Genomic DNA, 12,895 nt, shown 5'->3' on the forward strand with positions numbered 1-12,895 from the left:
AAGTAGAGGTTTGTAGCATGGCTCAAATAGCTCGAAGGATATCGTGCGGTACCCTCGAACGGGGCACTAGTGGTCAAGTCATGGGGCCAATTTTCTTTACTGATGGTTCGGTTCCGATATGCCCGATTCTCGTCCTTGCGGTAGAAAATGAAGTGCAAAAAGTGCCCGACATCCAATCGACGATGCCCGGACCACGTAGCAGGTTAATGGGTTCCAGGCCATTGGAAAGAACTTTATCACACTTGCCACAGATGAAATATGTTCCGGTAATGTGTGCTCGTGTATTGTGCGGGTGTGAATGTGAGTGTGAAGGATATCCTTGATCAGTTAAAGTTAGAACTCTGCTAGAACGTTCGCTTTCTGAGGTGCTATTGAGCGGCTTACGACGAAGGAAGTGAGATTATTATTGTGAAGAAAAACATAGTTTAAATCCCTTGTTTAGTGAAAAAAATATGGAAAGTTCACTTCTTTATGAATAAAACCTCAAAGTTTAAGTAGATATAAATTTGAAAGGTGTCATGTAAAAATAATATTATTCCATTTCAGCTACTGCACAATCTATTCTGTCGATTGACACTTGAATTTCTCTACTCTGTGTGAATTTCTACGTTTGCCGCCCATGTATATAACCTCTGTTTGCCATAGTGACAGAAATCATTGCACCGAAACGATAACCCACAGCTAGAACAACCTTGGCCAACTTCAATACCGCAAGTTCGTGGGTCTTTCGCTGCTGGAAATTAATATATACTTCGCAAACTACTGAACCAATACGGAAAAGGGAGGACAGTGAAGAAACTGTAACCAAGAAAATTGATTTGCTATCTGGAAGGTTAAAGGTTCAATGAAAACTTCTTTTGCTTCCAACGTAAGCACGAACGCAAAGTAGTTCGATTGCATGGAAAACTTACAAATACCCGACTGTGAAGGCAGATGAAAAATTTCACCTTTCCAACTGTTTGGCTGCTGCTCCATTTGAAATCAGTTCCAGAACTAGCTGCCAAAAGAAAACTGGAGATATTTTGATTGGGTAGGAAAAGTTGGACAAAAAATCACTGCCCCCACCGATGGAGTGTGGGGAATTCACACAGAAATTCATCTCCAACAACATTTCCGATTCATCACTCTTGGGAGCGAGGCAGTAAAAAGGAAGGCGCTGTTGAAAAGGGGTCGTAGAAGGCTTGCTTCGGAACAACACAGACACGTTTTCCCGCTCACAACTAGCCATGCGTGTATGACCAGACGGCACATCCGGTTTTATCGCTTCTCGGCTACGAGGTTGAGGCCAATGATGGCTACCATCCGGGAAACGGATACAAATGATGATGGAATGGATGAATGATTTTGCTTCAGACACGCAGACGGCCAAACACCGGCCCGGTTGGCGGGGCAAAGGTGGTCGATGGAATATATCATTTCAGTACAAATGAGCAGAGTGCACATGTGAAAAGTTTCGCCTCATGAATAAAAACACTTCCTACTCCTTCCGGGCTTTGCCTTGGCGCCGCAACTCCAGCCGCTTACTTAAGGTAAGAAAAACGAGTTAAAAGAATGATTTTTTGTTCCTACCAGGTGGTTTCTGGTTTCGTATTCCCCTCAAAAACAAATTATGTACGAGATGAAGCATTTTTTCTCTCGTTGGCTTGCCCCGCTGCTGGCTGAAGATGGAAACCCCAGGCAAGCAGTCAGAATGGGAACTGGAAAGTGAAATGTGAAATGAAAAGCTCTTGCCGCTCCGCTCAAGTGGCGGGAAGGTATTACAAATCTTTGGCAATAAATTTCATTCCCGAGCTGTGTGCTGGTTTTTTTTGTGTGATTTTTCTCGCTTGTAGGCGTGCTTTCGCGCTGGTTTTTCATCTCCCGTGCAGTGATTTGCAAGTGGCACACATTTCGGGTAAAAATGTTCGGCAAGACAAATGGAGTGTGAAGGGCAGATACATTGGTGAAGGGTATTTTAATTTGCTACAGTTTCTTGCCTGGTGGCTACTTGGATCGCTGTGAGCTTTAGATGTTTGCTAGGGGTTGGGTTCCATTACGGCGGATGCAAGCATTAGTCATGTTTGCAGATGATGGAACGACTCAACCAGACTACCGCCAACCGGGAGTGTGGGAAGCAAACAACATCAGCTCAATGATCGTTAGCGAAGATGATGATGATGATGATGATGATGATGAAAGAGGAAATTTTCTTTCATCCGTGAATGATTTAAATTGAGAACCGTTTTGCTAAGCCACTCCGTTCAGGTGCCGAGTGTCTGATCGTGTGGGTGTGTGTACCATATGAGATGGTGTGGCGTATGTAGCAAGCGCAGCACAAGAAGAGAACTGTGAGCAATTTTTCTTTCCCTTGAACCCAGACACTTTCCATTTTTCCAGCCGACGAGCTCTTAAAGCCCCGGTGTGCCCACTTTTTTGCCGCACACATTTGAGTTGGTGTGTGGCTGGTGCGGGGCAAACAAAATTGAGAAAAGTCGAGTGCTACAGGGAAAACCACTTCGCGAATTCGCGTGAGATGTTAAATCGCGTAAAAAAAAGAACTCCTGTGAGACGATCTCAGTTTTGTTAGGGGATGTTTTTTGCCTCCTGTCCACCCGTTAGATGCCGTCTTCGATTCATCATCGTTTCAAGCTAACTTTGTGTGCTGTGCTGTGCTGCTCACGAGCCCCAACCTCCGAAGAGCCGGCACTTTTGTTGACTGTATTGCTTTTGATCAAAATTAAATTTCACGTCGTGTGTACAAGCCTCACCGGTCGGGTACTGGTATCAGGTATCAGGCATTTTCGTTCATCGCTCTCGATCTCGAGTGGGATGGAGTTGAATTAAATAATATAGATGGCGCATTTGAGTTGATGCCCCGGTAACGGGCACGAGTGCAAATATTTTATGCAAACGGAAGCAATGTTCAAAGTTCTGGCCGGGAAGTTGCTTTGCGACATTGCACACAGTCGTGTGACTTTCTTCACTTTCAAACTCACTTCAATCTGCAACGTTCGCATTGGTGGAGGGTGTAGGTCCCTGTATGAAGGAAACACTGTGGGGTTGTTGGTGGTCATATTACCAAACAAAATTAAACAAAAAAAAAACAAACGCAACTCTTATTTTGGAAATGATAACTGCTAAAGAATATGGTATCAAATTTGATTATCGAAAATATTGTTTTTGTTTAATAAATATGCTTTTTACAATATGTATTACAACGTCGTCTATAATTTTGTAATTTTTCAATAGGAAGCAAATAAAAAATATTATTATTTTAATATCATTATTCATTTCTTTTCAAATTGTTAACTTTTTTCAATTTTGAGTTTAATTTTGTTGATTCTTAAATTAGTTGCTTTTATTTTAATGATGTATCTGTATTGATTTCTCCGTTCTTACGTTACTAAGCGGGTTTCATGTTCGATATTAAATTATAAGGAACGTGTGATGTTTTAATTGTCCATATCACACTTTTGGAACATTTTTACTTGTATTATTCAAGAAATAATTTATAGTTTAGTATTGCTTAATGTTTTGTTTAGCAGAGTTTTACGCGAGCAACATTTTTAGTTTATGTTTAACAATAGTTAAACAATATTCAAGTATTACGTCATGAGTTTTCAAATACCCATTGTTCGCTAGATTGCAGTTTTTTTCTCTCGTTTGACTGCAATCAGCTTTTTTCTACTGCTTGCTTCAAATTGTCCCCGAATCTGTTTGGTGCTGATTTTTTATTTTCCACCAAGTGTCCTTCATGTCACAAAACAGCATAAAAGGAAGAAAACATTACTGTTCACTGACAACGGAGGCTGGCACGATTTCACGTTTCCTGTTTCTGAGTGTTCGCTTGTTCGACTGAAGGCTGTCGGGAAACGGAGAAGCATTTTCATACTTTCTTTCACTTCTTTTTTCAGGAAGGAAGTGAAACCCTCACGGCAAGAAAGGAGTTCATTTTATAAATTCATTATTTTCGCACATCACTTCCTTCGCGCGGGATAAGACCACGTCTTGGGTGAGCACGAGTGATGAGAAGCATAAAACATGGTTCCGCCCGGTGGGCTTGATATCGGAGACCAAGGTTGATTCGTGATGAGGTTTGTGCCACTCAGGACAGGATTTTTTCTCCGCGTTCTAATGAGACGGGATGAGATGTCAAGAATCCCTTTAGAAGCTTTTATGCCTTTCGTTTGAAATGCATACAAAATGAAAGCCAGTATAATCCTTTGCTTCTTCGATCTCAATGGGTTGCAATACTTCCAAAAAATGTGGAGAATGTAAATTAAAAAAGTCTTTTCCATGACTTTTCATCTTCTGGATAACGAAGTTCGGGCGGAGAATTCGACATTCAATTTATGCTGCAGTGTCAGAACTCATTGCAATAGGCCGGGGACATCGCTCACGCCAGCAGCGGATGAATGGCAAAATATCACTAGAATTGCACATTTCTCCGCAAATCGTCATCGTTTGTGCCGTGGCAAAGAAAATGCAAAGGTGCGAAGGAAACAGATTCGCTTCGCCGATGCTAGAAAGCGGAAGTTTTCCATGTTTTGTTGCATGATGGCCACATCTGGTGGAAGCGACTTTGGGACGGTTTGGCTTCAATTCCGCACGTCACCATAAATTTGGCATTTTGCGAGCAATCTCATTTGCTTTTAGTGGTTTTTGGTTTTCCCGCCCTGGTAAGTTTCTTTATGATCAAAAATGTTGTAAATACAATTTCGCCGATCGGTTGGTGTTGTGGTATTGCTGGAGAAAAGTAATATTTTGCACACTTTAGATACGATGTTCGTTGGATACGACGTGGATAGGATTGAAAAAAAAAAAAACATTGGAGTGTATAGAGATTTTTTTCCAATTTGTTAACATTCTGTGTATAAAATGCTTTAGTTGTGGAGGTAATGTTCGTGTAATACCTGCTTCTAGTATTCAATACTTTCCTGATATGTGTTTGTTTCCTGTGTATTAAAAATTAATTTAAAAAAATATAAAAACAAACAATAAACTTTGAACAACATTTTGCTAGAATTTTAATAGATTTTCACAAAAAAAAAAAACAAACCAACACCATCCAATAACATAAACAAGGAAAATACTACATTTTTGTAATACCGCCCGAACGGGTCCGAACGTGAGCTCGTGTGTGTAAGTGCACACATTCACGCGGGAAATGTAATTAAAAAGTTTAATTAAAAACTTATATTCACTTCCGGTCAACAGCGGTGGCCCCATTTCGGTGCTTCCGCTGACAGAGAGCAGGACCAGCACATTAATCTCCGCTGCATCGTCCTAATGACCTGCCCGTGCCGAGCAGGTGATTAAGCGAAAGCAGTACCGATGGTGGGGCAATGCAATGGTGGTACCTTTTACAGCGAGCAAAAAAAACAGGAGAATGATTCATTTTTACCCATATGAGTGCTTTTTTAGAACTCTCCAAGGATATGACATGATCGTGTATTTTTTTTTACATCCTAAAGTGGAAAGTAGGACGTTGGACCGGATGGCTCGATCTAGCTTATGCCGGATGTTGCTTGATTCCGGAAAATCATGCTTCCCGTACAGCACACGTCATGGCGGTCATTTTTCACGCATGTCGTGTTGGAAACAAAACGAAGGAAATCGGATCTGGTTGGGAACGGTGGAATTTAATAATCATCCGCATCCGCTAGAGTTACCGGGCGATGTGTGCGAAGCATCGGGCGCTATTTGTTCATGAAAATCGTACTAGAACATTGATGACAATAGCATGATCAACGAATCAGCTGGATACGTTTAGTACACGGAATAGAATGTTGTTATCGTTATTTTCGTCGGAAACAACAAGCAACCAACTACTTTGCACTGTTAAACTTCCCTTTTACAACTGTCATTCGTGTAACCGGGTGATTTTGTACGCTGCTCAATCAATTTGCCGTAACGGTTAGGAAGCAAGTAGCGATTTCGCTACACCAGCTGCGCCCAATTCTGTTGTTACAATTGCAAGGCACGACATTAGAGCTTCGGCGAGCAAACTCGGTGCAAATAAAAATATACAAGTCAGCATTTGGATGGCAAGAAAAGTGTGTTCAGACAGACTCTTTGCCCGAAAAGACACTTTGGAAAATACGAACCAAGTAGAAGGCGCAAAAAAAAAACAACTCCTATTCACTTGTCTCGTGAAGTAGTACATTCCAAAGCATTCACCGTTCGATGACTTTGTTCCGTTTGGCAATACAGCTCACCCACACACACACACCTTGATGGTGTACCATCCAGTGGACGATGGGTGGAAGGTGATACAATGTGTTCCCCAACAGTTTCTGGCAACGAGACATCAGATGCATGAGTGTGCAGATTGCGATGAAATATTAATTTGGTAGCAGTACTAGAGAGGGTGAGTCTACAAGAGGTGGAAAATAGCGAACTTCAATGTGTGTCTTTGAAACTGTGTGACATTTCTTATAGAAATATCGTTAAAACATTGTCCAACGCAGCAAACGCTTGTAAGCTTGATAGCAACACCTTATTGTATGATGTTGCAACCTATTAATACCAACCAAAATAGACAGGGTGTTGAGTTATATTTGCTATTAATACGAATTAAACAAGTACGAGTTAAACAATCATTAAATAACTTCAGCATTCATTAGGATAAACGGTGAATGCGGTAGTCGTAATCGCTTTTAACTTTAAATCGATACTATTTGGCAGCTATGGCTTTAAGGTTGCCTAAAGTTTTCTGCTGAAGCATAACAGCAGTGTCTATCATTCAACTAAACTCATTGATATTTTGCTTCAATAAGCCATTTTTGGCTAATACTCTTACTAATTCCCCGAAAGCGACTTTGCCATGAAATTTAAAATATCAGATTACCGTCTATCATGGTGCGATGGTAGATCTTCATTTCATCGTGTACTGCTAATGTACCGTGTTTCGATAGCACGTGAACAGAAGTTGTTTAATTAGGATCGCTTTCAAGTGCACTATAATCATTTCGACACGGTTGTACAAACTCAAAACAATAACAACGTTTTAAGGTGTTTGCGTTGACGATGGCACTACAGTAGTTTGAAGTACGGTTCATGAACTATTGAGTTTCTTTGTGTATTGATTTCTTGCTTAGTTTTAAGTATTACAAAAATAACTCAATTCTGCTCCAGTCACTGAAGTCTACACAAGAGTCGTTTAATATTGTAACAGAAAAGCCTAAACAATGTAGGAAAATTATTGGTAAAACAGAAGCAGATTTTACCATTTTATACTCTCTTATAATTTTTCTTGAAAATGCTATGAATGCTACATGTTACAATGCTACAAAGAATATAATTATTTTTCATAATAAATTTCAAAAACCAAAAGATATCGAATTAATTGCAAACAGTTAGAACTTTATATGTGAATATGTTACATGAACCAATTAGAGATCATTTTTGGTTGGTAAATATTATGATTACTGAAGATTTGGAGTGGTATGTCTCTGTTTATCTTAAAAAGGAACTTAATATTTATGGAATAAAGTTTAACTACCAGAGCTTATAATGTAGCGAAAGCTTCTTTACGCATCATTTAAACTAATTCAAACTATCTCAAATCATTTACTACCACTCACATTACCATCAGTGGCTTATCGTAACTACGAAACACTGTGTTTCCGTGCATGCTGTGAACCCTCGTTGGTCCCTTGCCATTCCCCAGGAAACAGCGAAAAAAGCTTTCACCACCCTTCACACACCACTAATTGCACCACACTATTCATTATAATTACTTACTGGCAGCGACGTTCGGTTACAGTGCGTTTTCACGATTTCCGGATAGCCGTAGATCTTCAGGAACAGAAACGTTCCCTGGATGATGAGGAAAATGAAAATTAATTTTGACATTTATTATAGCACGGTGCCGCCCTGCGGTACGGTGGCAACAGTGGCTGTATATGTTTGAAGCACTGGCCGTTGTCCGGCTGAAGTCATTCCACGCTTTTGCTGATCGACACACTGCACTGTTGCGTGCAGTTCTGCTTTGTTTTTCTGCTTTTCCGAACAAACACACACACACAAACGCTGTGAGGATTTTACGTGCGAAATGTTTAAATGGGTTTTATGTTTATTAATAACGTGCACTATAAAATATTTGCTAGCAGCATCTGGCGTTGTTCTGCATGACGAATCGATACGGTGGGAAAAATAATATTTTAAACAGTTAAATGTTTGCAGTGACTGGGAGAGGAAAGTGTGGGGCCAATTTTGATTTACACAAATTATGGGAACAACACGGTGAGACACATAAAGCATAAAACGATAAACGAATTTGGTTGGAAATATAAAAATAAGTTCCAGATATGGTTAAGAAACGGACAATGAAATATAAATCGTTGGGATTCACAGCAATTTGTTTTAATCCTTAAGGATGATTATGATTTTCTTAATTTCGAATAACATACAATTAATAATAATAGCATTCGTTAGAAACAATCTTGCTCAAACGATGGAAGTGACAAGGACACATTAATTGTCACTCAATTGTAACAATCAGTCAATTACGATGATAAGCTCAGAACGGTATCACCTGATGAGAACAAATTTGTGCACGGAAGCAATGTTTTTACTTTTCATTAATATGAATTTTGAGCATAACACTGCTGCTGCACTTTCCTGTTTATGATTTATGATGGGTACAGACCAAAACAAAAAGCTCAGTAGAAGCACACACATGAATGAAACCCGGAGCTCAATGTCAAATGGTTTGCATCGTAAACACTTGAACCCAGGGCAGCTGTATGAATAGTTCGGCAATAATAGAACCCCCTCTCCCCCAACTCCCCCCAGAGCACGACAAGTGTCAGAAAAAGCAACGAAAATTTGCATAAAATTGCAAACTGTACTTCAGCGCTTATGTTTTATGGCACATGCTGGACATTTTAAAAGGGAGTCCATCAGATACTGGAGTGCTTTTTTTTTCGTTGCTCTGGCTGTGTCGTTGAATTGTTTCTCAGCTCGGGAACCACATTGAGCGTGGTGAAAACTCATCCCTTTGACTAAACTCACCATTCATCGGTGGCCGCATTTCCTGTTCGTTTATTTTTTGTTTGTTTGTTTGCGCGACCGTGAATAGATTGAAGTGGTGTAGAAATTCGTATCAGGTGCATTCAATGCATTCGTTGGGAGATTGCCTTTTTTGCTTTGGTTTTTGGGATATGCCTACACTATAACAGTCTTTCAAAGCCCGGGAACTGACAGAATGCAATTTCACAATGGCATACCGTTTTCGGTACGATCACCCTTGTCTAGCTCCATGCACGGAGGGATCTCACACGATTGCGGATCAAGTGCTGCTGTTGGGGGGGGAGGGGGCAAATATCGGAATATTGGTGGAACCAGAAGAGAGCGATAAAACCGAAGGCAATAAAAACACCCGCAACACGTCAGCTGCATTGGTGCGAGCGGGGCGATAAATGTGTAAAATAATGCAAACAACCTAGTCCCCATAATCGTTTCACGATCGTTTCAGTTTGTGCACTGTGCAGCGCAGGAAGGATGTTCGTGAACTGCACAAAACATATCGTCGGTCGGTGGGTCATGGGTGAAGCGTAAATATTTGTTTCCCCTTCGGCAGTGGCAACATAAATTGCAAAAAGCGAACATGTTTGGCATACGAGGCATGATGATGATGATGATGCTGCTTCTGATGATGATGATGGTGATAGTCAAATAATTAAATGCCAATGTCTTTGTTGATTTTCCTCTCGGCGAGGTGTTCGATTTTCTATGCCACTGTTGTACTGGAGTGTGAGAATTGGCTATTGGCACAAAGGCATGAGATAAAACTGAAAGGGGGATTTAGCTTTATTGCGGAGGCTTCTATGTGTGTGTTTGCGCATTGGAGCAACAATAAAACAGAGCGGAAGATTATATAGAAAATAGTCCATTGTTGTTTTTAAATGCCTTTTTTCTGATGCGTTTGTACAGCCGATCCGATTTTACTCTTTAGTGGTTGCTGTCATGAGTGTGCGCTTGATAAATAAAGGTTGTTTTTAATTTTGATTCGCAGAAGGATAAACAATAAAGTAATACTTTGAACGAGTTCATGATATTATGATATTAAGGATTCAGGATGGTGGTATAAAGCAGATCATTTTAAAGATCTCTGGAATGTTCAGCACATTAATTTAACGGTCTTTGGGTGTGCTATAACAAATAATAAAATTCCCTTGAAACGTAGGAATTTTGAGCGCAAATAGGCATCTGTATGACTCACTGTCCATTATAGCGTATGTTAAACCGTCTGATGGATTGTACAAATTGATTAAATACGAAACTTCCCTCCCTCCGGGCAAATAGCATGAACCGGTGAAAATTAGCACATTCTACACTCGAACGCGCACGCAACCGGTTCTTGGCAAAACGCGTATTTTGAAAACCTGTCACATTTCGCACTTGATTGAGAGATTGGGCTGTCTTCTTCGTGCATTCGGAACTCAATCATTGTCACTGCCGAAACTTCATTTGTTCACACGCGCACGCACAGCAAACACACGCGGGAATGGAATGAGCGGGGAAGACCTTCAATAACATATTCATAATCTCTCGGCCATCGCATATTCCCCTGCACTGGTGCACCACCACCATCACGATAATATATGCTCCAAAGTTCCAGAAACAATGTCACTAATTTCGGTGCTTCCTGGATAGGGAAACGAACGAATGGTGATGGAAAGGTGGGACAGAACCGCTGCATAACTCGGGAGATACGAGATGCAAATTGCTGGTTGTTTCGTTGTTTTAATGGGTGTCACACATACACAAACACACGCACACACACACACACACACATGTGCACAAACATTTGCTTAATGTGACAGCTTCGTCCTTGGTCCATTTCGCTTCAATCGGTCGGACGAGCCCGGAGCCCGGTGGAAATTCGGGAAAATTAATTTTCAATCCAACCACCAAAACCGTACGTCCGAGGTTTTATGGCACTGAGCGTATGTATGCACACTTTGCGTGTCCGTTGGCGTGTTCTCTCGCACACGGCCGTCGGTACTGTGGGATTGAGTGTGTCCGCACTGGTTGACCGCGACCAACTGGTTTTGATCGGTCGTCGAAACGCTCCGATGTTGGCTTCCTGGCGTCACACGGTTGTGGCGGGTGTTCGGCAACAGGGGTTGGGGCTAGCGGACTGTTTCCAAAGCCGGCAACCGCACCAGTCAAGTGTTCAAAAACAATTGAAAACCCTACTCGGGAACGACAACACAAAAAAAATACCTAACCATCAGTACGATGTACCGGGGAGCTGCAGTTCGATGCAATGCGGGCAAGTGTGCGTAGACGTCAGCTGTCGGTTGTCGGGCCATTTCTTTTCGAGAAGAAGGGATAAAACGTGTCTACACGATGTCTACACCACACAACAGGCCCGAGAAGTATTGCACACTTCGGAATTGCTCATACACATGTGATTCTTCCGCTGGAGATATGTTTATGCGTTGATTAAAGTGCGTCTCCCAAACGGCCACCACCGGGTCCGTGTGGTAATCGGGCAGCGGTGTCAACGGTAAACAACAAGGGCGCGGCAAGTACGGTCCTGCTCATGTGCCAGAAGGGTAGACATCTTTAAGCGAGATACGAGGCGTTACGGTGTGTACAGCGAAGCGCAAACAAACCGTTCGTTTGGATAATCAATTCGATTGCATTCGACATTAGGCTGCCGGTTGGCAGTGGAGTGTATGATCGTTTTGTGTGCGTGAATTGTTGGGTAACAGACCGCCAAAAGACCACCACCACGCACGCACGGGCTGTGGGTGCACAAGGGACAGCGCATTGCACGGCACGTATAAATAGACATCTTTACCCCAAGGAATGTTAGCTTCCTGCCGTGCGGGAGGTTCGATGTCCAACGTTTGGAGTGGTGCTTAACCATTATTCAACAACTATCGCGATAGTTTATGAGATCATAGATCGCAACAATATGGTTGTCTTGGTGGTTGCTTCAAAATTCAATGAAGTGGCATCGATAGCAGGTTGAATACATTACTTTAACCAAAAGTGCCGGCTGGTTGATAGTGGAAGTGAAATGAAATAGCATTCGGGCAGCATTATTTGTCTGCTCTACTCGCTCGACTGGTTTTGTGGTGCAAGATATCTGTAGGTCTCCACACAACGGCTCGGAATTGTATTGAGTATTCAATTAAACTTACTACCCAGACCACCACATACCCCATACTACGAAGTATCCCGTTTCCTTAAGCGCCTGATGAATAATCAACCCAGTGTTCAAGATCCAGAAATCTTCTGCACATCAATTAATATCGAGCAGCTACAAGGTAGGGTTTCTTCGCATCAACCAAATCGTGAGCCTGTATCGTACCGTACCGTTTGTCAACTCTTGCTGCTGATTGATACAAATCGTACGTCGTTGGTGCCGTACGACAGCATGACCCCGAACCATAAAGCTGTGTAAAGCTGATATATTAAATGAAATCATCAACTTCTCTGCGAAGCGAAACTGACACTGACGCACTCGCAGTGAAAGTGGATCAGTAAGACAGACGGACGGGTATGGACGATACGTCTGTTTAACCGCAAGTCAGCAGTAGCTGGGCATGGTGGGTCGGTCTCGGTAAGTCATAATCAATCGACTACCGTCTTCGGGCCCGCTCGACTCGGTACATACTCGGTGGTGGTGGTGTAATTGTGTAGTGTGTACACGGACTGCTCTTGCCTGTCCATTCGCTTGCCAGCATTCGCAAAAGAGGGAAAGTCAAATACAAGCCAGCAACTAAGATATTTCCTGTTGTGCCCTTTCCGGGACGATGCAGATATGGTCGCGTATTGGAAGATACTATGGCCGCCATCCCAGACATCCCGTTTTCTTCTTCCATAGCGCTAGGGATGCGTGCGAGCGTACTCGTTAGCATTAATTTACTATCATCATCACTGAACTAGGGCG

General features: G+C 41.9%; 1 protein-coding gene across 1 annotated transcript in view; it reads right to left on the reverse strand.

Moving 5' to 3' along the window:
- LOC128712791 (collagen alpha-1(XVIII) chain) overlaps nt 1–12,895 on the reverse strand; it is a 139,244-nt gene that overhangs the window by 61,714 nt on the left and 64,635 nt on the right. Inside the window, exon 4 of the mRNA XM_053807664.1 lies at nt 7,726–7,800. Within this exon, the coding sequence (XP_053663639.1) occupies nt 7,726–7,800 (75 nt within the window). The remainder of the gene's footprint in view (nt 1–7,725; nt 7,801–12,895) is intronic.

The sequence above is a fragment of the Anopheles marshallii genome, chromosome 3 (assembly GCF_943734725.1).
Source record: "Anopheles marshallii chromosome 3, idAnoMarsDA_429_01, whole genome shotgun sequence".
Classification (NCBI taxonomy): Eukaryota; Metazoa; Arthropoda; class Insecta; order Diptera; family Culicidae; genus Anopheles; species Anopheles marshallii.